General features: G+C 51.3%; 9 protein-coding genes across 9 annotated transcripts; 7 read left to right on the top strand and 2 right to left on the bottom strand.

The window, feature by feature from the left end:
* Window positions 1-248: 248 nt before the first annotated feature.
* Window positions 249-516, top strand: ALTATR162_LOCUS8420 (uncharacterized protein; the record flags this gene model as incomplete). Its single annotated transcript, XM_043316050.1, has 2 exons — window positions 249-400; window positions 453-516. The coding sequence occupies 2 exons, from the start codon at window positions 249-251 to the stop codon at window positions 514-516; spliced, it is 216 nt and encodes a 71-aa protein (XP_043171985.1).
* A 541-nt stretch (window positions 517-1,057) lies between these two features.
* Window positions 1,058-5,606, top strand: ALTATR162_LOCUS8419 (uncharacterized protein; the record flags this gene model as incomplete). Its single annotated transcript, XM_043316049.1, has 8 exons — window positions 1,058-1,094; window positions 1,148-2,100; window positions 2,150-2,752; window positions 2,804-2,963; window positions 3,943-4,023; window positions 4,079-4,283; window positions 4,405-5,418; window positions 5,477-5,606. 8 exons carry the CDS (start codon window positions 1,058-1,060, stop codon window positions 5,604-5,606), a joined length of 3,183 nt encoding a protein of 1,060 aa, XP_043171984.1.
* Window positions 5,607-6,376: 770 nt separating this feature from the next.
* ALTATR162_LOCUS8418 (uncharacterized protein) lies at window positions 6,377-7,680 on the top strand (the record flags this gene model as incomplete). Its single annotated transcript, XM_043316048.1, has 2 exons — window positions 6,377-6,994; window positions 7,054-7,680. The coding sequence occupies 2 exons, from the start codon at window positions 6,377-6,379 to the stop codon at window positions 7,678-7,680; spliced, it is 1,245 nt and encodes a 414-aa protein (XP_043171983.1).
* Window positions 7,681-8,051: 371 nt separating this feature from the next.
* Window positions 8,052-9,425, top strand: ALTATR162_LOCUS8417 (uncharacterized protein; the record flags this gene model as incomplete). The annotated part of the gene is made up of 2 exons (XM_043316047.1): window positions 8,052-8,654; window positions 8,703-9,425. 2 exons carry the CDS (start codon window positions 8,052-8,054, stop codon window positions 9,423-9,425), a joined length of 1,326 nt encoding a protein of 441 aa, XP_043171982.1.
* Window positions 9,426-9,997: 572 nt separating this feature from the next.
* Window positions 9,998-11,852, top strand: ALTATR162_LOCUS8416 (uncharacterized protein; the record flags this gene model as incomplete). The annotated part of the gene is made up of 3 exons (XM_043316046.1): window positions 9,998-10,171; window positions 10,224-10,757; window positions 10,803-11,852. 3 exons carry the CDS (start codon window positions 9,998-10,000, stop codon window positions 11,850-11,852), a joined length of 1,758 nt encoding a protein of 585 aa, XP_043171981.1.
* Window positions 11,853-12,217: 365 nt separating this feature from the next.
* Window positions 12,218-13,385, bottom strand: ALTATR162_LOCUS8415 (uncharacterized protein; the record flags this gene model as incomplete). The annotated part of the gene is made up of 5 exons (XM_043316045.1): window positions 12,218-12,473; window positions 12,536-12,698; window positions 12,759-13,031; window positions 13,095-13,286; window positions 13,346-13,385. The coding sequence occupies 5 exons, from the start codon at window positions 13,383-13,385 to the stop codon at window positions 12,218-12,220; spliced, it is 924 nt and encodes a 307-aa protein (XP_043171980.1).
* Window positions 13,386-14,410: 1,025 nt separating this feature from the next.
* Window positions 14,411-16,590, bottom strand: ALTATR162_LOCUS8414 (uncharacterized protein; the record flags this gene model as incomplete). The annotated part of the gene is made up of 2 exons (XM_043316044.1): window positions 14,411-16,484; window positions 16,547-16,590. 2 exons carry the CDS (start codon window positions 16,588-16,590, stop codon window positions 14,411-14,413), a joined length of 2,118 nt encoding a protein of 705 aa, XP_043171979.1.
* A 483-nt stretch (window positions 16,591-17,073) lies between these two features.
* Window positions 17,074-18,971, top strand: ALTATR162_LOCUS8413 (uncharacterized protein; the record flags this gene model as incomplete). The annotated part of the gene is made up of 4 exons (XM_043316043.1): window positions 17,074-17,096; window positions 17,153-17,252; window positions 17,299-17,666; window positions 17,714-18,971. The coding sequence occupies 4 exons, from the start codon at window positions 17,074-17,076 to the stop codon at window positions 18,969-18,971; spliced, it is 1,749 nt and encodes a 582-aa protein (XP_043171978.1).
* Window positions 18,972-19,137: 166 nt separating this feature from the next.
* ALTATR162_LOCUS8412 (uncharacterized protein) lies at window positions 19,138-20,297 on the top strand (the record flags this gene model as incomplete). Its single annotated transcript, XM_043316042.1, has 3 exons — window positions 19,138-19,273; window positions 19,323-19,845; window positions 19,901-20,297. The coding sequence occupies 3 exons, from the start codon at window positions 19,138-19,140 to the stop codon at window positions 20,295-20,297; spliced, it is 1,056 nt and encodes a 351-aa protein (XP_043171977.1).
* Between the last annotated feature and the right edge of the window lie 1,624 nt (window positions 20,298-21,921).

The raw sequence follows: 21,921 nt of genomic DNA, 5'->3' as shown, positions 1-21,921 counted from the left end.
TCAGAAAGTCCAGCAATGGGTCTGTGATCGCCGTGAATACCTTCCAGCAAGACCCAAGGCTAACAGCGAACATTAGTTTGACGCAATAAGCTCCAGCGACGACTACGACGCATGTTGCCTTTTAAACTCGATAATGCGGCTCTGATACTTTTTTGTAGGGCCACGATGCTATCCTTGCGCGCATTCTTAAGCTCGAATCTGTAACGTTTGTGCCATCAAGCAGCAATCCTCACGACTCGCGCAACGTTATGAGCTTCACTGTGCCCAGACAGCTGTGTAATGCGGGTGGTACGCTTCATGGCGGCGCCGTGGCTTTAATCTTTGACATTACCACGTCAATGGCCATTACACCGTGCAGCCGCGAAGGATTCTGGGATAGTGGGCATGTCTCACGCAACCGGTAAGGTGATTTTGCGAGAAGAGTTGTGACATAATTGCTAATGCTTTGATAGTAAGTGCAACCCGACGAATACCATCGACCTTGTGATATCCAGAGGCCTGGAGAACAAAACTTAGCTAGAACCTTGCTAATTACTTGCTTGACGTGTTTGAAGTGAACACGACCTACTTAAGACCAGCAGCTGAGGGTACAAAGGTCTTTGTCGAGAGCTGGGTTGTTCATCTCGGGAAGCGACTGGGTCAGACGAGGGGTTTGATGAGGCTGGATTCTGAAGACGGCAAAGTTTGCTATACCTGCGAACATGGGAAAGTGAGCCTGGGTAGTTCCGGTCTGTAATTTTAGTGAGCTTAGATGTAAATGCTTATCGGTAGTAAGACTTGCACCTTTAACAGGAACATTATGCTCATGTTAGATATGAGAGACCACAACTAAAGCACCCGATGAGAAAAACAGATGCAGTAGGCCCTTGGTTCCCGATGAGGGTGTTGCTAAGAAATGATGTGACATGTGGTGAACGGATGGGGGTCTCGCGACTAGTGGGCCCTGTATGTCATACGCAACCCAGCGCCAATGCATAGCTGCCATGAGTATACGGCTCCCAACTACACCCGCGACTTCAACTACAACCACCCCCGCATATAGCCAATCATTGCGCCAATGGACCTCGGAGATGAAGAGAGCTCCCCGTGGGGAGGTATGTGTCTATGGTCTAGGCGACGATACTGCGCAAAGCTGACAGGCTTCCAGATGTGCCCTCGCGGTCGAGCCCTGCGCCGAGTGCTTCCAAGGTAGAGCAGAACGACACGCTCGATACCAACTCTCCCACTCCCTCTGCCAAGCCAGCTGCAGACTCTGCTCCTACCGCCGCCTCTGCTCCGCGCTCACCCGCAGGACGCGGTCCCCGACGGCGGCAGTATGGCCTGCAGTCGACCAAACTCGAGGCTGTCGATGATCCGTTGGGCCCTCTAGGGGCTCCCTCGCCCACGACAGGCACCGAGACTGCCCCTCCTGCACCGCCTCAGAAAGAAGCTGCTGCATCGCGCACCACTCGACCCGCCCCGGGCGGCGCCTCTACGCCTTCGCTAGGCGGCATGATGGACTCCGTCGACCTCGACGACGACAACGACGAGCAGCCACCCTCCTCTCATGGAGCCAGAATACCGCCTCCAGTCCAGGCGCCGCCTAATACCGCGCCCCAGCGCCAGACACAGCCCAGCGTCAGCGTTGAGCAGGCCGCGAAGCCCTCCTTTGCCATTTCTGTAGGCGACCCTCATAAAGTCGGTGACCTCACGAGCTCGCACACAGAATACTCCGTCACTACCAAGACGACGTCCAAGGGCTACCGCAACCCCGAGTTTACCGTCTCGCGCCGTTACCGTGATTTCCTTTGGCTGTACACACAACTGCACAACAACAACCCCGGAGTCATTATTCCTCCACCGCCAGAGAAACAGGCCGTCGGCCGCTTCCAAGCTGACTTTGTAGAGTCGCGACGCTCTGCTCTGGAGCGTATGCTTAATAAGGCGGCTGCTCATCCAGTGTTGCAACACGACAGTGACTTGAAGCTGTTCCTTGAAAGCGATGCCTTCAACATGGATATCAAGAACAAGGAGCGCAAGGATCCCGGTCTAAGTGAGAGCAAAGGCATGTTTGGCTCCATGCTCTCTGGTAGCAGCGGTAAATTTGTCGAACATGATGACGTACGTATAACAATTTCTGTGATAAGTCGACATGCTAATGGTACTGCAGTGGTTCCATGACCGGCGTATCTATCTCGATGCTCTTGAAGCGCAGCTAAAGGCTCTTCTCAAGGCTACCGATGGTGTGGTTACACAACGGAAAGGTCTAGCTGAAGCTTGTGGGGACTTCTCGGCTTCCCTACATTCTCTATCCGCTGTCGAGTTATCACCATCTTTATCTGGACCGCTTGATAGTCTGTCCGACATCCAGATTCGCATCCGTGAACTCTACGAGCGCCAGGCCCAGCAAGACATACTCACCATGGGCATCGTGATAGACGAGTACATTCGGTTGATAGGGTCCGTGAAAACCGCGTTTCAGCAGCGACAAAAGGCCTATCATTCCTGGCATTCTGCCGAACAGGAATTACAGAAGCGGAAAACGAACCAGGACAAACTTTTGAGACAAGGCAGATCACAGCAAGACCGCCTAAACCAACTCAGTGCCGACGTTGCAGACGCCGAGCGCAAGGTTCATCAAGCAAGGTTGCTCTTTGATGATATGGGCCGACTGATGCGCAGCGAACTAGAACGTTTTGAGAGGGAGAAGGTTGAAGACTTCAAGTCAGGCGTAGAAACGTTCCTGGAAAGTGCTGTAGAAGCACAAAAAGAAGTAAGTTTATGCATCACATCAAATTCTACGGCTTACTAACTTGCGTCCTAGCTTATTGAGATTTGGGAGACTTTCTTGATGCAATTAGACACGGATGAAGGCGATACTTTCGTCCCTCCTGCCGGTGTAGTTGCTTCATCGAACGTCGAACAGACAAGTCACAGCTCCACCAACAATCAAGAGTCAGAGAGACTAGAAGCAGGCAAGGAAGGTGTGTCAGGAGACCAGGACTAGAGAACTATATTGAATATCAAGCGGTAAATTTGTGGCAAGCGCGGGAGCATTGCGAGGGTTGGCGCTCAAGTGATCGGGACTATAATAGCCCGATTTCGGTATTTCCTGCACGAGGTAGAGATGCTTGCTAGGCGGTGTCAAGTGAGCCGCATGTGGGTCACTGGGCAGCTCGCAGGTTGCATGGAACATCTCCTCATGTGGAATTGGTACGATCATCGCAAATACCCTCACTCATACTGAACTGCCTGATGGCTGTTTGATTGTGTATCATCGTGCTTTGACTCCGGTCATCTACAATCGAAATCTCAATCGCTTCGCGCTTGGTAGCTTGACGTCCTCTTGCAGCCCTTCTACCAACATGCCTAAAACACGATAGTTAGTGGCACGCGTTCATCAGCTCCAGTTTTATGCTTCCTTCGGCGTGGCGTTGCATTTCGGCTCAGGCGCGGGGTTGACAGAACACTGGCCAAGTAGGCGCCGGCAAAAGAGGCGGTTCGCAGCCGGCTAATTCATTGCGGGCAATCGCCTACATCTCGTCTTTCAAAAGCCCCGTATATAGCTGAGCAATCGTGCAGAGCGTGTCGCAACCCACACTGAGAAAAGTTTCATACAGCCATCATGCCGTTAGTTCGTAACCCTATCCTTCCAGGTTTCAACGCGGACCCTTCCGTTTTACGTGTTGGCAATGACGGTAAGATATCGCAATGTTCCGTATAAGTAATCTGAGCTAACTAAATACCATAGTGAGTATTACAGTCTCTACAACTTCTTCTCTTCCACAACGGTAGTACCTTTTGAGAGAGTCATATCATGGGGTGCTCTGATACGACCAGAAAACAACTAAACTTTGGATTTCAAGACTAGCTCATGGTATGAACTGACTATGTGAAATCAGTATTACATTGCAACATCCACATTCGAGTGGTATCCGGGAGTACAGATACACCATTCCAAAGATCTCGCCAACTGGGAGCTCGTGACACGCCCTTTGAGTAGGAAGAGTCAATTGGACATGCGGGGTGACCCCGACAGTTGCGGTACGTACTCGATCAAACTTGACTACAATCGCGCCCTGTTGTAACAGACTTCAAGGTGTGTGGGCCCCTTGCCTTACACATGACGGCAGCAAGTTCTGGCTGGTGTACACCGATGTCAAACGCAAGGATGGCTCGTTCAAGGATACGCCCAACTATATCGTCACTGCTGATCGCATCGAGGGTCCGTGGTCTGACCCCGTTTACATCAACTCCTCGGGATTCGATCCATCTCTGTTCCACGATGACGATGGCAAGAAGTGGTTTGTGAACATGCTACAAGACCATCGGCGGCGTCCACGATTCTTCGCTGTTAGTATATATTTCCCATGACCAATCGCTGTGACAGAAACTGACCTCGTGTATTTATATGCAGGGTATTAGGCTGCAGCAATACGATGCTGAAGCGAAAAAGCTTGTTGGCCCATGCAAGACTATCTTCCCTGGTACTGAATTGGCTCTTGTGGAAGGCCCCCATCTGTACAAGCGGAACGAATGGTACTACTTGTTGACTGCTGAAGGTGGGACAGCATATGAGCATGCCTGCACATTGGCTCGATCCCGCGATATTTGGGGTCCATACGAACTTCATCCTCAAAAGTACATACTCACTTCCAAAGACGCACCACTAGCGTCTTTGCAAAGGGCAGGTCATGGAGATTTGGTCGACACTCCAGAAGGCAAGACGTACCTTGTCCATTTGGCCGGTCGTCCAACAACCCAAGCCCGTCGTTGCGTTCTTGGGCGTGAGTGTGCGATTCAAGAGGCATACTGGGACAAGGATGACTGGCTGTATGTCAAGAACGGACCCGTTCCGTCTCTCCATGTCGAACTGCCAGCACAGCGCGACGACAGCTCCTACTGGTCTGAGCAGCGCTACCTCTTCGATGGTAGCGACAGTCTCCACAAGGACTTTCAGTGGCTCCGTACACCAGAACCAGAACGTATCTTTAGCATCAAGAATGGCCTGCACCTCGTTGGACGCGAGTCGATCGGGTCCTGGTTCGAGCAAGCTCTCGTTGCACGCCGCCAAACGCATTTCTCATACGATGCCGAAACAGTCGTCAGCTTCAGCCCAGACGACGAACGCACATATGCAGGTCTAACTGCTTACTATTGTCGATACAACTTCTTCTATCTGACCGTCACTGCCGACTCTGACGGTCAGCGCGAACTGCTCATCCTAAGCTCGGAAGCTTCATGGCCGGACGGAAATTTGAAACTTCCACTCGCAGATCCGGTGCCACTTCCACAAGAGGGCAAGGTTAGATTGGCGCTGAGTATTCGGGGGAAAAAACTCCAATTTCGCTACGCGCTGGAGGGACAGTCGGGTCTGACGGACATTGGACCCGTCTACGATGCTTCCATCTTGAGTGACGAGTGTGGCGGTCATCAAGCGTGAGTTACTTGCTTCTTTTTGTTATATACCATGCATACACTGACTGCGCATATACAGACACGGAAGTTTTACTGGCGCATTCGTGGGCATGGCAGCATCTGATATCAACGGCACAGAGAAGGTAGCGTCATTCGACTACTTTCTATACACACCTGTAAAGCATAGTACGGACCGCTACGATATGTGATAGGACAGTACGTCTCTGTCTACGTTTCGGCGTGGCATAGCTAGATTTAATATCGAAAATGCTCTGCTTGACATTGTGCACACACATAAGTCCGTAATCTCATCAGAAGTATGTGCCTGCAGCTTGGCTGAGGCATCCATTGCAAGAGGGCACGAATGCGTGTTAGACACGATGTGATAACGGGTAGCGTTGATACAGGATCGCGGCTCCAAGTGTTTCAGACCAGCATCCGTAGCGCTCCGCTTCCTCTAGTTTGAACTATTGGAAAACCGTAACATGACTCGTGCAGGACTTTGGCGTTACACCAGTGAAGAGATAGGGCTTCAAGTGGGGCCTTTTCCAAGTACGGGCTCGACATGTTGTACCAAGTGCAGACACAGTATGTTGAACTCGTACAGTCCAGGACTGAACAGTAATTTTAGCCTGATACCGCTGTCGTTCATATGTCTGTGTCGCAGATATCTTCGTCCTGACCCCTACGTCTCAGCATCGTTTCATAACATGACCACGATAGACTACATAGAGGTACTCGAACCTCAACTTTTCAAAGGCTATCGAATCCATCCTAAATCTGAATAGAACCAGCTGCACCCAGCTTGCTAGTTCAGCCCGCGCGGTCTCATCATATACGCAGACGTCATCCAGCAGCACCATTTCGACCACAAAGCCAGCACAGGATGTGGGCACCGAACCGCGTACACCCGGGTGCTAAACGGACTTCATCTGTCCATTCAATCGTGTCTTTACAGTCAGGGAGCCGTCCCGTATCGATGAGTTCGCCTCAGATGCAGAGACAATCGAGGAGTTACGAATCGGACAACTACTCTGACCTGGGTTCAGAGGACGAACAACCGTACACCCGACGTCCGCAAGACACGTCAATGTCAGCCATGTCGCAAATGCAGCGACAACAACCTAATTCCACAGCGAGCCTAGTCTCTCAAAAAGTAGGAAACGATGTTGGCTACGCGGTCAACACGGATAGACCGCAATATCAAGACCAGCGAAACTTTGTTGAGCGGCCAGTGGATGATGATGCGACTTCGCGATCCTCCACGCTGGATGGCAATGAAGAGGACGTCCCGTATCCACCCAAGAAATCGTTGGCGCATTCTGCCATAAAGATGAGCCTTACAGGACAGGAACCGGCATCTCCAGCACCCGCGCCGCATATTCCCGGCCCTCTAGAGTCGCAACTTGCTGCCTTGATGTCCAAGCTTGTCTACATTGAACAAGCGAACCCTATCATAACAGTCAAGCCTGAGGAGTATGAGCAAACGATGGCGCGTTTGAAAGCGTTGGAAGAGGAGAAGAAGCTGTGGTGGAAGCGACACGAGGCCATCTGGAGCCTTCGAGACGAAGACGTGGAAAACAACATCAAGATTCGCGTAAGTGCAAGAGATGATGGATTGGCGAAAGCAGCGTGCTAACATGTTGTGTCATGCAGGGATTACTAGCTAGCTGTCGACGCGAACTAGACGCGACCAAAGCGCTACGCGACGAAGATCTTCTAAACGTGCAGATTGTACGGAGCAAGCTTGCGGAAAAGACAAGAGAGGTGGAGCGACTGCATGCACAGACTGGACGCAGCAGCCCAGGCCGAGGGCGTCCAGGCAGCTTTCTCGAACGGCGCGACACAACAGATCTCTTTACCGCGGCCAAGGTGGCAGCCCTCGAGCAACGAGCTCTTGAACTAGAAAAGAGGAATTCGGATCTAGTCGCGCAATTAGGGACGTCGCGAGGTGGTAGCATCGATGACCTGAACCGAGCGACGGCTCACCAGGCATGGAAAGGGACAGTTGCCGATCTCGAGGCAAAGATCAAGGCCAAGGACGCTGAGCTGTCGCGGCTACGGGGCCAGGGTGCCTCTGCAGGAAGCGGGCAGATGGACTGGTACCGGATCGAGGCCTTGCTCGAGGAACACGCAAGCTACCGTGAGAGCATTGGAGGCAAGCTGCAGGCTCTCCGGTCAGAGAAGGAGGGACTCATGAGAGATCTGCACCGCAAGGAGAACGAGTGCCAAGTGTTGGAGCTCAAAGTGCAGACGCTGCAGCGACGGGCAAATGTAGTGTGATGGAGGCTGTATAATTCCAGGAGCGAGTTGATTGCCGAATACCCATGAATGCATATTTTTTGGTTTCAAATGCGGAGTCGGAAATCGCGGTGGCGTCAGCGTGCATGAGTGGGGACGGTGAGGCTCTCTGAATGGTGGCTGACGTGGCTGGTGTAGTCAAAGCTTAGCCATGCCTTGGTCGGTACCTGGCAAACATCGTCATATCATTCCATAGTCGTCGAGCACATCCTGCTTTCGGCTAACTCGACAGCGTACGGCAGGCTCAATCCGGATAATGACATCGTTTTGCTCTGCGTCGTGCAGTGGTTAAAGCCGATCATGTCTCCCAATTTTCCAGTGTACGGCTCGCGCTCTAGCCTTCATCGCCCACCATGCAGTCGGCTCTCGTGTCCCTCCTAGCAATTGCTAATGCAGCCACCGCACAGGCAGCCTATTCCTTTGACCCGTTGCAGCATCTTGCCGGCATTGCCCCCTACTTTGAAGATCCGCGTCTCGACCCAAAGCCACCCCAGGGCTGCAACGTGACGCGCGCCTCGTACCTCATCCGCCATGCTGCCATCTATGCGAATGACTTCGATTTCGAAGAGTACATTGAGCCCTTCACCGATAAGCTGAAGAACACAACGGCAGACTGGCGAAGCGCGGGACCTCTATCCTTCCTGTCCAAGTGGCAGACACCCATCAGCGATGAAGAGCTAGAGGACCTCACTTCCGTCGGGAGGCTGCAATCGTATAAACTGGGAGTCGACGTCCGTCTGCGCTATCCAACTTTCAAGGACCCTGAGCATGTATGGACATCAACGGCTGAGAGGACCGAGCTCAGCGCATCGTCCTTCATCGACGGCCTAGTGGCTGATAGCAACAACACCGAACGCGTTTCCGTGCGCGAAGATGCTGCCCGGGGCGCAGATTCTCTGACACCCTACAAGGGCTGCCCCAAGTACAGCTCTTCCTACGGTAGTGAGCAGTCATCTGTACGTATCTCAAGCGAGAAAACATGACACCGACTGACTTTCCTGTAGCAATACCAAGAAATCTACACCAAGCCCATCGCCGAACGTCTGAATGCGTATGCTCCTGCCTTCAACTTCACCGCCGACGACATTGTGGGAATGCAGCAGCTGTGCGGATATGAGACTGTCATCCGTGGCTCATCCCCATTCTGTTCCCTTGACCTCTTCTCCCAGGACGAGTGGCTCTCGTTCGAGTACATGAATGATATCATGTATTTCTACAACACCGGTTATGGAAGTCAGCAGCTGTCGGGCGCCCTCGGCCTTCCTTGGCTCAATGCTTCCGCCGTCGAAATGCTCGCCGATGAGGCTGATCAGGATCTCTACGTCTCTTTCACGCACCGTGAGTTGCCTCCTACCGTCATCGTCGCCATGGGCCTGTTCAACAATTCCGCCGATTCCGGATCGAATAACCCCAACGCCACAATGCCGCTCGACAAGCCCAACCACGCAAGAGCATGGAGGTCGTCAAGAATCCTACCTTTCTTGTCCAACATTGCCATTGAGAAGATGACATGCGACAGCTACGGTTTCTCTGCTGACGAGTACTTCCGGGTTCTGGTTAACAAGGATCCCCAACCGCTATCTTGTGCTGATGGACCAGGAGAGAGTTGTTCCAAGAGCGCGTTCCAAGATTTTATTCAAGAAAGGGCCGCACTTTTTGGTGGATTCACCGAGGAGTGCCAACCAGAGTACTCAAACTCTACTGACATTCTCACTTTGTATAACTAAGACGATGCTTTGTGTCGCGATAATAATATTTTGTAATGTTCCAACCATGTTTCGCACAGCAAGTATTGAGTGAAAAGTGACGCTAGTGGGCTCGGCGATCGCGGGCACTTGTTGAATCGTTGACGATTATCGTGAACTGGATAACGCTCAACATCACATCATTAGACAATTAGGTAATTGATGTTCCCAGTGATGCCAAGTCTTGGAGCATGTCCATGTTCCGCCGGCTTCCGCTGTACCATAGTATTGGGGTGGGTAGCAATATCTGAAGTTTTGAGCTACACCGGGGTGGCTTGACAGCTTCAACATCGTATGCAGGGGCGTAGGAACACGTAAAGCAAGACTCATGTTAGTGTTTGGACAGCAAGACGCGTTCACATGCGAAACACATGTGCCGATGCGATTCAACAAATGTTCAAGGTGCAACTAGCCCTATTGATTTTTGTAGACGTCATGACTGGTAGATTTGGTGCACTGATCCAGGAATACCCGAGCGTGGCGCGCTACAGCGCGTCTTCTTTACAACGCTCATCGCAATTGTGCCGCTTCTCACACATCTACCAGTCTACTAAATGGGGGAGCATATCGAGAACAAGGGCACGCGCCCTAGTGCGATCGTCGTTGGTGCTGGTGCCGGAGGTGTCGCGACTGCAGCGCGACTTGCGGCGGCAGGCTACAAGGTCACTGTAGTCGAGAAGAATGACTTTTCTGGCGGAAGATGCAGTTTGATACATCGTCGGGGATATGTAAGTCGACAAATGTGAGGTGCGTTGCACCCCAGCGCTAATCGCTACGCAGAGGTTCGACCAAGGTCCGAGCTTACTACTCCTCCCTCGATTCTTCCACGAGACATTCGAGGACCTTGGAACCTCACTCGATGCCGAGGGCGTCAAGTTGGTCAAGTGCGAGCCGAACTACAACGTTCACTTCCATGATGACACTACGTTCAAACTTTCAACCGACATCTCCATCATGAAAGGTGAAATCGAGCGATTTGAAGGCAAAGATGGGTTCGAGCGGTATCTTGCTTTCCTGCAAGAGTCACATCGCCACTACGAGGTGTCTATCATCCATGTGCTGAAAAAGAATTTCTACTCGTTACTAAGCATGGTTCGCTTCGATTTCTTGTTGCATCTCTTCGAACTACATCCGTTTGAGAGTATCTACTACCGAGCGAGTAAATACTTCTGGACAGAAAGATTACGGAGAGTCTTCACCTTTGCGAGCATGTATATGGGTATGAGCCCGTTTGACGCTCCAGGAACCTACAGTCTACTGCAATACACTGAGCTGGCTGAGGGCATCTGGTATCCCATTGGCGGCTTCCATAAAGTCAGTACGTTCCATTGCAGGAAATTCTCTTACTAACCTGCGCAGGTGGTAGAATCTCTTGTCAACGTAGGTGAGCGCTTAGGCGTCGAATTCAGATTCGATAGTCCGATCCGCAACATACAGCTATCAAACGATGGGAAGCGTGCAACTGGCGTTGTCTTCGAAGACGACAGCAAGGAACCGCTAACAGCTGACGTTGTTGTCTGTAACGCAGATCTGGCCTATGCATACAACAAGCTTCTTCCGTCCACCTCATTCGGACGATCTCTCTTGAAAAAGGAAGCTTCTTGCTCGAGCATATCTTTCTACTGGGCTCTGGACCGGCAATTTCCCGAATTAAGCGCTCACAACATCTTTCTCGCCGAAGACTACAAGGAAAGTTTTGATAGTATCTTCAAGAAGCACCTGATACCAGATCAACCGAGCTTTTACGTCAACGTCCCGTCCCGCGTTGACCCTTCTGCTGCGCCAGAGGGCTGTGATTCCATCGTCATCTTGGTACCCGTCGGACATTTGGAAAGCGACTCCACAAACTCACACAAGGGCTCCAAGCACACGAAAGGATTGACTCAAGATTGGGATTCTATGGTAGCATCAGCGCGCGATACCGTCATCAAAACCATGGAAGCACGACTTAACATATCACTTGGTCCCCACATCATCGAAGAAACCATCAACACGCCACCCACGTGGAAGTCTACTTTCAATCTCGACCGCGGCGCCATCCTAGGTCTGAGCCACTCCTTCTTCAACGTACTCAGCTTCAGGCCGAAGACGAAGCATCGCAGCATCGAGGATCTGTACTTCGTTGGTGCAAGCACCCACCCGGGCACTGGAGTTCCCATTGTGCTCGCGGGTGCAAAACTAGTCACTGAACAGATACTTTACGACCGGCAGCAAGAGTCTCGCATTCCGTGGCGTCCGTTAGGCACCAAAGAGCCCAAGGCATCGCCAGGTCCGTTGGATCGCACGCAAAACGGACCATATCTCAGTTGGCTCGTTTGGATACTGTTAAGCATCTTCCTCGTGTTTGTAACTGTACCGGGCGCTTTGTACTATCAAAAGGCTGGAAATGGGTTGATGGGCGATTGGTAGTGTCTTGATATGTAGTTCGCTAAGACATGGGCCTTAAAATTTCGCGTAGTCTTGATTGTATCTACATTATTTAATACCCCAATTCTTATTGTCAGCTTGACATGGATCCAAGGATGTGATTGTGTGCTGGAAAAGAAGCACAGACGGTACATGTTGGCTATGGCCTGTAGGAATTGACACATGGTGATGGATGGTTGGGAGAAAAGATTTATTAGGTTGCTATCAAAGAGGGTATCCCGTGCGTAATTCTAATCCAATCTGCCTCGCAGTCATTACATTATCATTACCATATTACAACTTCCGCGATGGCTCCGATTTGTCTTCCCCATTAGAGATCTCTATCAAAACAGAATTCAGGGCTCGATCTAAACAGTGTTGTCGACGTGAGGAGCGGTTCCATTGTAGCCATCAGGGTGGGTAGCGGTTTGGCCGTTGTTCAAGGCCTCAGGTTTGCGCTTCTCATGGACCATAGCATCACCATCGTAGTCTCGGATGGAGAGGCCGAGACGGGCTGGGTCAATGTCCTTGTGGCCCCACAAAAGGAGGGCGCCGAAGCAAGGCTTGGCTAGGAAGTCAAGTACACCGTAGAAGACGGCTTCACTGTCGGGGGCGATGAGGTTGCTGTTCCAATGTTAGCGACTGTATGATTGTTTGATGCTTTATACCTCGGGTTGCAAACTTACGCGCCCTCACACACTCCCCATGCAACTGGATACAAGATCCAAAGCAGAGCCGTCAGGCTTCCGCACATCATGAAGGTCCTCTCAACATCGCGGCCGAAGGATTTGGCATGGATACGCGATTCCCATACTAGATGGTAAACGATGTAGAAGAGAGCAACACAACCTGCATGTTGTTAGTAGTGTTTTGACAAGGGACTTGACGAGAGAGCGAGTAAGTGCTTACCAAAAACGAAATAAGCCCACTTGTAGCGGTTGTCGATAAGGGCACCGATCAGACCAGTAACAATCATAATCTCGTCAACCATGATAACCCAAAGCAGAGTCGGCCATGGCATGCCTGCAGTCAAAAGCAAATCGAGGAGCAGAAGAGGTGTCGTGATGAACCAGTCAATGTAACGGACATAGTATATCGAACGGTAAGTTCCTGCTACCTTGGGGTCACTGCGGGGGAACTCGACTGCAATCGGTGTGAAGCCTAGATTGGATCCCATTGTGACTGAGAGAGAAGACAGATTAGTATATAGCTCGCGCATCTGGAGTCCCAGGTTTGTCTACTTACAGTAGGCGATGCATGCGACAAAGACTACAGCTGCGGTGATGTAGTGGAAAAGACGGTCACGACGCTGTTTACGGTAGGCAAGACCTAGGAAACAAAACCCAGAGAAGCCCATGGCGGCGCAAATCGCGAAGTAGAAGTCGGATCCATGTGTCGTGATGGCAATGTCTGCCGTGGCACCATTGACGGTGTTGTCTATGGTTTGTTAGGAGCATGCCCACAATACGTCAAATCGATTAGGGAAGAAAACATACCATTGAGACTGAGTGCGTTGTTTCTGCGAAAGAGATCCATTGCGAAAGAGGTGGTAAGTTGCCAAGTTGATTGTACGGAACGGAAATGTACCAAGAACGCCTTATTGCAAGCCACCCGGTTGCAAGCCCTGAGTTATATCTTAGGGACCAGCCCACGAGATCCAAACATGCTGTCATGACGACATATTTTGCGTGGGAATTAGAGCTTGATCATGCATATGTCAGAAATCCTCAATCGACCAGGGAGTCCCACACTAGGCCTGGAATATGCTACACAGGCCAGCAACGACCAGTCAGAGCCATGGGTTGTGTTTAGCATTAGCAGTCTCTGATCTCAAAATGGTTGATATCATCGACTGGCTGCTCGGTGTAATAGACATGTCACACTAGGATTACCACCACCGACGCTAAGAGCCACTGAGCATAGTGCCCGGGCTTTCCGTCGCACCACTTGAGTGAAGCGCAAGCAGGATTAAGCTTTATGACGTCGATCTTTTAAGCTTACTTCGACATCGATATGCGTCGGTCACGTTAAAATACAGCTAGCCTAACGATAGCCATTGACAAACTTAGCAGTGTTGATGCAGTATTTTCGACATGAAAAACGTTGAGTGTACCTTCTAGATATGCTGCACCATGGGAGTGACTGCCGGACAGTTGATCATTACGGCACCTCATAGTGGTGTGATATTCTTGTGCACGTACTGCCCAGGCAGGTATCGACCGGTGTCGACAGGGTCGACGATCATCGAACCAGTCAGTGTTTTTTTACGTCAGTGCGATTGCGGGCGTTAAGTATACTTACCGCAAGATCAACAACTACAGGCAAGGATCGGCAACTTCAAGCTTTCATCGAAGCGGGGCAAATCTAGATCCTACAACGTTTGCTAGGGTCATACCTCACTCAACGCTTCACGATTCACGGCGTGTGTAAAACGTGGTGATTGAATACTTTGGATATTAAAACTTGCCGAAAGAGTTTGTAGAGTACGTAAGATGGTGGTAGCGCTAAAGTCGCGAAACCCTCCGATTCATTAAACATGTGGTCCGAACACATAGGCGTCACTAGCCTAAATAACTAAAGAGAGCTTTCCGCAAATTGCTCGATCCCGCCTCGAGTTGCCCATCCGACTCGGATCTCACTGTCGCGACTTCTCGTTGATGAGCAATATCTTCTTCAGTGAACCAGTTTCCGTGCAGGCCATAGGGTATTCTAGCTCCGAGTTGGACCTTGCAAATGATAGTTTGCATGTCACTTGCATCCAAAACCCACAACTCGCTCTCTGCATCTGCTCTACATTCCCCGTTTTCGTCTAACTGATTCTCATTGAAAACGTAGAAGAGTAGGTAACCATCCTTCTCTGCTGTGTCTGCGCAATCATCGGCTACACTCTTGGTCGACGTGCGAGGCACGAATCTAGCTTCCTGACCGTAATGGTTTGGCGGAAGCTTGAACGCTTTGATGGGATCATTGCGATCCTTTGATGCAAGGATCTGGTCCATCGAACGGGTGTCGACGCAGCCGGTGATAGCTTGAGGTGCTGATTGCTCAGCGCGACTGAGTAGAGTCTGCACATCGACTCTCACAAGTATGTCGATTTTGGTTGCTTTGCCTAGTGCCGCGCCAAATGACTCGTCTGTAGTGCTACATCCGTAAATATATCGTGCACGCGACATTTCCGTGACAGGAGACATGGTAGGGAATTCGAAAGGAATGGCTGCTAAAGCAAACTCATGGGTGATGGTGTTAGAAGAGCCCGGAGCGAGAGAGAATTGGTAGTAATATAGCCGACATTGTTCTTCGTCGTCATGCGATATGGGGATGTTGTGATGCGCCCTCGAGGACTCTGGTTCATCGCGGCGTACCAGCAAAGGTGAAGTTTCATCCAAGAGAGGTTTCTCAAGATCTTGCTCATGTTCTTCGTCATCGTACTTGGCAAAGAAAGACATGGGTTTGCTACGCACTGTTTCCTTGCGATCTGGATGTGGGGGAGGTTCGATGTTGCCGGCACTGAAAACCAGAGATGCGGAAGTTAGCCGACAGGCTAGCATGCTGACGGCTGATATATCCCCGGTGCTGTTGTACTCATCCCAAGTGTTGGCTGTGTGAAGTATACAGCAACCTCTTGTCTCGAACCATCGTACTAGTTCAGGATGTCTCCGGGGAAACACACCGAACCTGGCAGGCTTTTCGGGCTGGTAGAAGACGATAGGCTTGTTCTTCGCCAGGTTCAATGGGGTAAGGGAGAGCGGCAAGTCGAGTATGACGGTGTTGTGTCGGGACACACCGAAGTCGTGCATGAGCCGTCCGCCAGAACACCCGGGGACCGCTGCATTGATGATTCTGTTTCCTTCCGAACTGGTTCTCGTCGCGATCGAGCCTTTAGCCGGGAGCAAGGAATAGTGGACATAAGGCGCGACGAAGTTGCAATGGAAAAGAACCATCTCATTGGTTACTTTGTCGACTTTGGGGTGGCCCGTTGTCCACTCTTTCATCCAGCTCAGTAAGCCAGTTCCACCAAAAGCTTCACCCTTGTCGCCATCATCGGTGTCCCGGTCGTGAGGCGCAGCTTCGCCTTCGGCACGATTTCCATCAAACCAGCCAACTGTCTCCAGGCTTGGCAACGCGATGCGCATTGGTGGCCCACTCTCGCATGTTGCCAGTGCACGTCCATCGTGGTATAATATGCTGGTGTTGGCGACGCTGATTCGCTTGATGGCGCGTGCAGAACCTGAGATATGGGTCCAGAAGACGATCAATACAGTACGCAGAATGCGCCAGAGGATGAGCAATAAGCTGGATGCAGGATTGACAAGTGTCGCGATGCTAGGCAGGATAGGCGTGCGGAGTGTCGGGTTTTCAACGGCGGTGCGATACACATCGGTAAGGATGAACTGGTTAACAAAGTTGACAATGGGCTTCGTAGGGTCGGTTTGAGAGCGACTGAACCACACTCCTGCGAGCATGCCATCGCCGTCGAACCAATGTGCCTCACGCCCCAGGTCGGAATTGGTCACGGGATTGCCGCCGTTACGGACATACATGCCGCCCAGCAGCTCTTCTGGAATTCGGCCAGTCCATGAGACAGGCGTGGGAGGACATGTTGTATTAACAGGCGCAAAGTTGCCAGAGAGATATCTGGAAGGGATCAGTCAGGGCCATGTAGGGCATTGAGGAGGGAATTGCAAGGGCAAGCGTACGGGTGCTTTGGCGCTGACTTGCTGTCAGGTCCAGTCTTGGACATTACGGCGATATTGTTGTCTTGGCGGCATTGGAAGACGCGGGTGGTTTGGCTCAGGACAACGGCGCAAGCAATTCATTAGTATAGTGGACTCGATCTTCACATGTCGCCGCGGCCAAAGCAACCGGGGGCACGGTGTCAGGAGCAGGTAGCATGACGCGACAATTCCAAGGCTGCCCGCTTTCTACGGGTATCCGGTTGACGTCTGCTCCACGGCAAGGCTCGTGATGGCGGCCAAACAATCGTGATGTCATATCGAAGCTTGCATAATCACTAGGCTGTTTCGGGCAGGGCGCATCCTTCACAGCCGCCCGAGCAGCGCCGTCTCAACGACATTGCAAATATTCCCCATCATGGCCTCTTTTGCGCAATATCCTGTGCCTGACGCCCGCCGCGGCTTAGTCTGTTCCCCTGCAGCATTGGGTCCATGAGTGACGCCGATTGCACATCTCTCCGGCCACTCCCTTCTGTTTACACGGTGCCATCATGGGCTTCGACTACGCGCTCGTGTACGTGACGCGCCCTCTTCTTGCATTGCACCAACATGGCTGACAGTGACGGCTAGTCATCTCAAGTACACGATCCCCCCGGCCGTGGGGCTCACCTGGCTCTATCGCCCTTTCTTCACCAAACTTGACTTGTACAAGGTCGTCTACCTGATATTGGTTGGTACGCGCATCCTCGCCAACCCTCCTCGTGCTAACAGGCCAGGTTGCTGTTCTGTCGACTATACCATGGGACTCGTATCTTATTCGCACCGGCATATGGAGTTACCCCGCTCATGTCATTATTGGACCCAAACTGCTGGACATTCCTTTGGAGGAGGTCTTCTTCTTCGTTGTGCAGACATACAACACATCGGTTCTGTATCTTCTCCTTAGCAGGCCCACCTTTCAACCCGTCTACCTCAGCCCTGAACGCGGCGCATCCCGCCGTCGATGGAGATTCACCAAGTTTGCTGGTCAGATCTTCTTTTCGGGTGTAATTCTATGGGGATGGCGCTGTATTCAGGATGACAGCAAAGGTACCTACACTGGCCTTATCTTGATATGGGCCGGCCCGTTCCTGCTGATGCTCTGGTATGAAAATCACTACTATACCTTGAAAGCACACTAATTGAAAACAGGACTCTTGCATACCAGTTCATTCTGGCGCTTCCTCTGACCAATACCGCGCTACCCATCATCCTTCCAACGCTCTATCTCTGGATCGTCGACACTTTAGCCTTGCGCAGAGGAACATGGGTAATCAACACTGGTACAAAATATGGCGTGCACTTGTGGGATGGTCTCGAGGTTGAGGAAGCCCTCTTCTTCTTGGTCACCAACTCGCTTATAGTGTTTGGTCAATTGGCGTTTGACAATGCTCTTGCAGTGCTGTACACTTTCCCGACGTTATTCGCGAAGCCCTCCCTGCTCCCATCACCCGCAGTCTTAATGCGCGCTTTGCTCACCCCATGCTCCAAGTACGATAACGCGCGCCTTGTAGGTCTTACCGAGGCCGTGCATCGTCTCAAGCGCAAGAGCCGTAGTTTCTACCTGGCCTCCGCGACCTTCCCTGGACCTTTACGGGCGGACCTGTTGCTACTCTACTCCTTTTGCCGCGTTGCTGATGACCTGGTGGACAACGCTTCCTCTGCCGATGAAGCTAAGGACTGGATATTGAAACTGCGCAAGTTCCTAGATAATGCTTACAGCGATTCTGCGTCCAAGCCTGCAGTAGAAGCTCAAGTCCGGAAAGACTTTCCGGTCGACACACAATCTGCACTCCTACAGCTTCCAGCCGCTAAACTCTCGCACCAACCATTGGAGGATCTTTTACGCGGGTTCGAGATGGATCTTGCTTTCGACAAGGAGCCTATGATTAAAACCACGGAGGATTTGCGCGTGTACTCGGAGCGTGTGGCGGGCACTGTGGCTCAGATGTGCATTGAACTCATCTTCAACTGGTATCCTAGCGCTTTACCTGCTGCAGAGCAACGTACTATAGTAGCTGCTGGTAACACCATGGGCGTGGCCTTGCAGTACGTCAATATTGCGCGAGATATAGAAGTAGACGCTCAGATTGGTCGTGTTTATCTTCCCTTGAAATGGCTTTCTGAAGTGGGATTGAGTTACGACGAGGTGTTGAAGAAACCGGACCACGCGCAAATCGAGAGCCTGCGTAAGCGTCTTCTGAAGGACGCATTCTCTCTGTATGAGAAAGCCAAAGATGCAATCGAGCGTTTGCCAGTTGAGGCGAGAGGCCCCATTCGGGTCGCGGTGGAGAGTTATATGGAAATTGGAAGGGTTTTAGGTCAGGACAAGTTCAAAGTCAAAGCTGGACGCGCTACTGTGCCCAAGTCGAGGAGGATAATGGTTGCTTGGAAAACACTTAATCGTTAATAATATAACTTGCGAGTTTTACGCCTCCAGTGCTCGGAGATAATCTCGGAGATAATCGCCCGGACTTGGCCGCACGTGCAGTATCGCGTCCCGCCTCACCAAGACTCGCACCTGAACTATTCCTCCATCATCAACCATATTTGCGGAAACCCTTGAAAAGTGTGACATGTACCAAAACCGGCTACTGGACCCGACGGGCGCGTCTCTTGTCCCCACTAGCAAGAAGAGGAAAGGTGGGCCACGTATCGTGAACCGGCAGGCAAAGGGCAACTACAAGAAGCTACTTTGGTTCAAACAACCCTGTGAGTAATACCATAGGCCTCTGTCTTGGGAACCATCTGACGTATACAGTTCCCGATAACTACACAGATGAGACCACATTTCTTGACCACCTTCAGCGAAATCCAAGATTGCAGCCATATGAATTTTGGTCACTGATGGGTGACGCCACGGTTATCGTGCAGCATCTTGCAACAGTGGTAATATTTTGTTGCTGTTTCGTGGCCATCATTCATGATAGGGTGTCGCCTGTCGCGATAGTCGGCTGGGCCACTTTGTGCACAGTTCTGGCCTGGTTCTTATGGGATCATTGGATGGGCCAGGAGTTCGAGACCGTTTCCAATGTAGAACCAACACCCGCTTCAGACACAGACAATGCAGGAATGAAACCCTCGCCAGCGCTCTCAGGACGAGCTCAACAGCGTCTGGCAACTGCCAAATCAGCTTTACTGATTTATGCGGCTTTACTTGGGCTTAGTCCAATTCTCAAGTCGCTTACACGCTCCACGACAAGTGATTCAATATGGGCGTTGAGCACCTGGCTGCTCATGATGAACGTTGCCTTCTTTGACTACAGTGGAGGTACGGGTGCACAGTATGAGGATCACTCTTGTTTTGAACGTACGTGCGGCTAAGCCATGTGCCTACAGATTACCAGCTTCGATATCTACGAATTCGGCCATGATGGCGTCGGCTGTTCTTGCCTCGCGCCTTCCATCCACTACGCACGTCTTCTCGTTGACTCTCTTCTCTATCGAAGTTTATGGACTGTTTCCAATATTCCGTCGTCAACTCCGCGCTCGATCTCCATGGGGTCACCTCGCCCTCACCATTACACTGGTAACAGGCGCATGGGGAGGCCTTTTTATCACCTTGACAGGAAGAGGTCGCGGCGCGTTCTTGGCAGGCGCGATCGTAGGAGGTATCCTCACTCTTTTGAGCATGGGCGTCTGCAGTTGGTGGCTCATCGGTCTCCAGAAGTATAAAAATGAGATTCGTGGTCCCTGGGATCCAGCAAGGCCCGTCATCCGACGGCATTGGGATTGAGTTCTTTATCCACGGACTCTTCTCCATATGAGTAGCGGTTCTCGCAAGCGAATAATGAACATGCTCCATTCAGGGGCCAGACCTCCGTGCGATTGTCAACTCCTGAAGCTTGTGCCCATTGCATAGCAACGCTACTTTGTAGGCTCGACTTCGAGAGTACTTCCAGCTGTAATTTCCCGTCCTGCCGTAACCACTTTACAAGGTTGTCGCTGGAGTTTCCAGTGACACACTTGTTCATTCGACTAAGCAAGTCATGAGCTCCAACGTCGTCCCCACCAACGAAATGGACAGGCGACCATGGCAGTTTTCGGTCCATTGCTTTGCCTTTACTAGCTCCAGTCACTACAATCCTATCCAAGCCTCTGAGCTCCGATAGCATGCTTCGAAGAAACTGCCAAAGCTCGCTCCTGAATACGGGCACTGAATGTTGGTTCACAGTCAGCGTATGTCTCACACAAAACCCTACTTGGATACACATACTGATAGGCCATGCCTCTAGATTTACTCGCAAACACTGTAGACCGGCCGCATCGGCGCGAAGCGAACCCAAGGCTTCGTTCTTTGCCAACGCAATGTACTGCAACCACTCACGTGCAATATGAGGGTGATCCGAATTTAGTTCCCGCAGGTCAATCTCGATATCGTGGATACGCGTTCTATGGTCGAGAGGAAGCGCATGGAGGAAACTTTGCATCATAATAAGATTTGAGAAACGAAAGGTATTCTGCGCGAATAATGGACGGCGGTCGATCTCGTGGTAAGTTCGGCGACATGTCTGGAGCAGAGCAGCACCTGGTGTTGTACAAGCCGTTCCATCTTGTCGATCTTTTGGGTTGTCAATCTGGGGATTGATTATGGGGGCGTCGGCAATGAAGCAAAGTCCATAGATGATGTGTTTGATTTCTGCTGGCAGTTGAAGGAGTTCTGATTGAGGCTGAAGATTGTCAGGGGGTGGAATAATGATAGCCATGATTGTGGCAGGGTATAAAGCAAAAGAACGCAATCTTTGGAGATGATATCACATCAGCTATAACTAGAACGTGAAACTGCGTGGCTTGAGGCTGAAAGTCACCGCCTATAAGCCGCTGTCACGCTTGGTTTATCTCTGGATCGTGGCGTTTTGCCGGCACAGCAGATCATCAGCACGAGCTGAAATCTTTTCACAGACCGGATAGCCTAAGCATCAAGGTACCCAGCATTCCCCGGTCATGGTCTGTAAACAGTACGTAGAGTACTCGAAATTTCCATCAAGGGTAGCTAAAGCGGTGAGTTGAGACCCACAGTTTATGTCTTCGCCGATGGCGACTTTGATATCGGCGCATTACGGAGCTGAAGCGGCTCAACATAAGTCTCTGACTGATAGTCGTCACCTTTTTTGCTTTGGCACTTGTCCAACGCCGCGACGCAGGATAAGAGGTATGGCTGTAATGCAACGCGAACGTGAGTGGTGATGTCGGGAAAGCCTCCGTCTCCGCTTCCAACGTGTCAAACCCAACGACACGGGTTTGCACTTTAATGCTACAACATAAACCTACGGAGCTGCTCCACGATGTACTCAGACGCCTACCGGGTTTCCAACTCTAGAGAGGAGTGCGATTTGAGCTCGGATTCTGGCCCCCAACTC

Source organism: Alternaria atra, assembly GCF_907166805.1.
Source record: "Alternaria atra isolate CS162 genome assembly, contig: 29, whole genome shotgun sequence".
NCBI lineage: Eukaryota > Fungi > Ascomycota > Dothideomycetes > Pleosporales > Pleosporaceae > Alternaria > Alternaria atra.
Note: the sequence above shows the minus strand (reverse complement) of the source record. Positions and strands in the feature narration are given on the sequence as shown.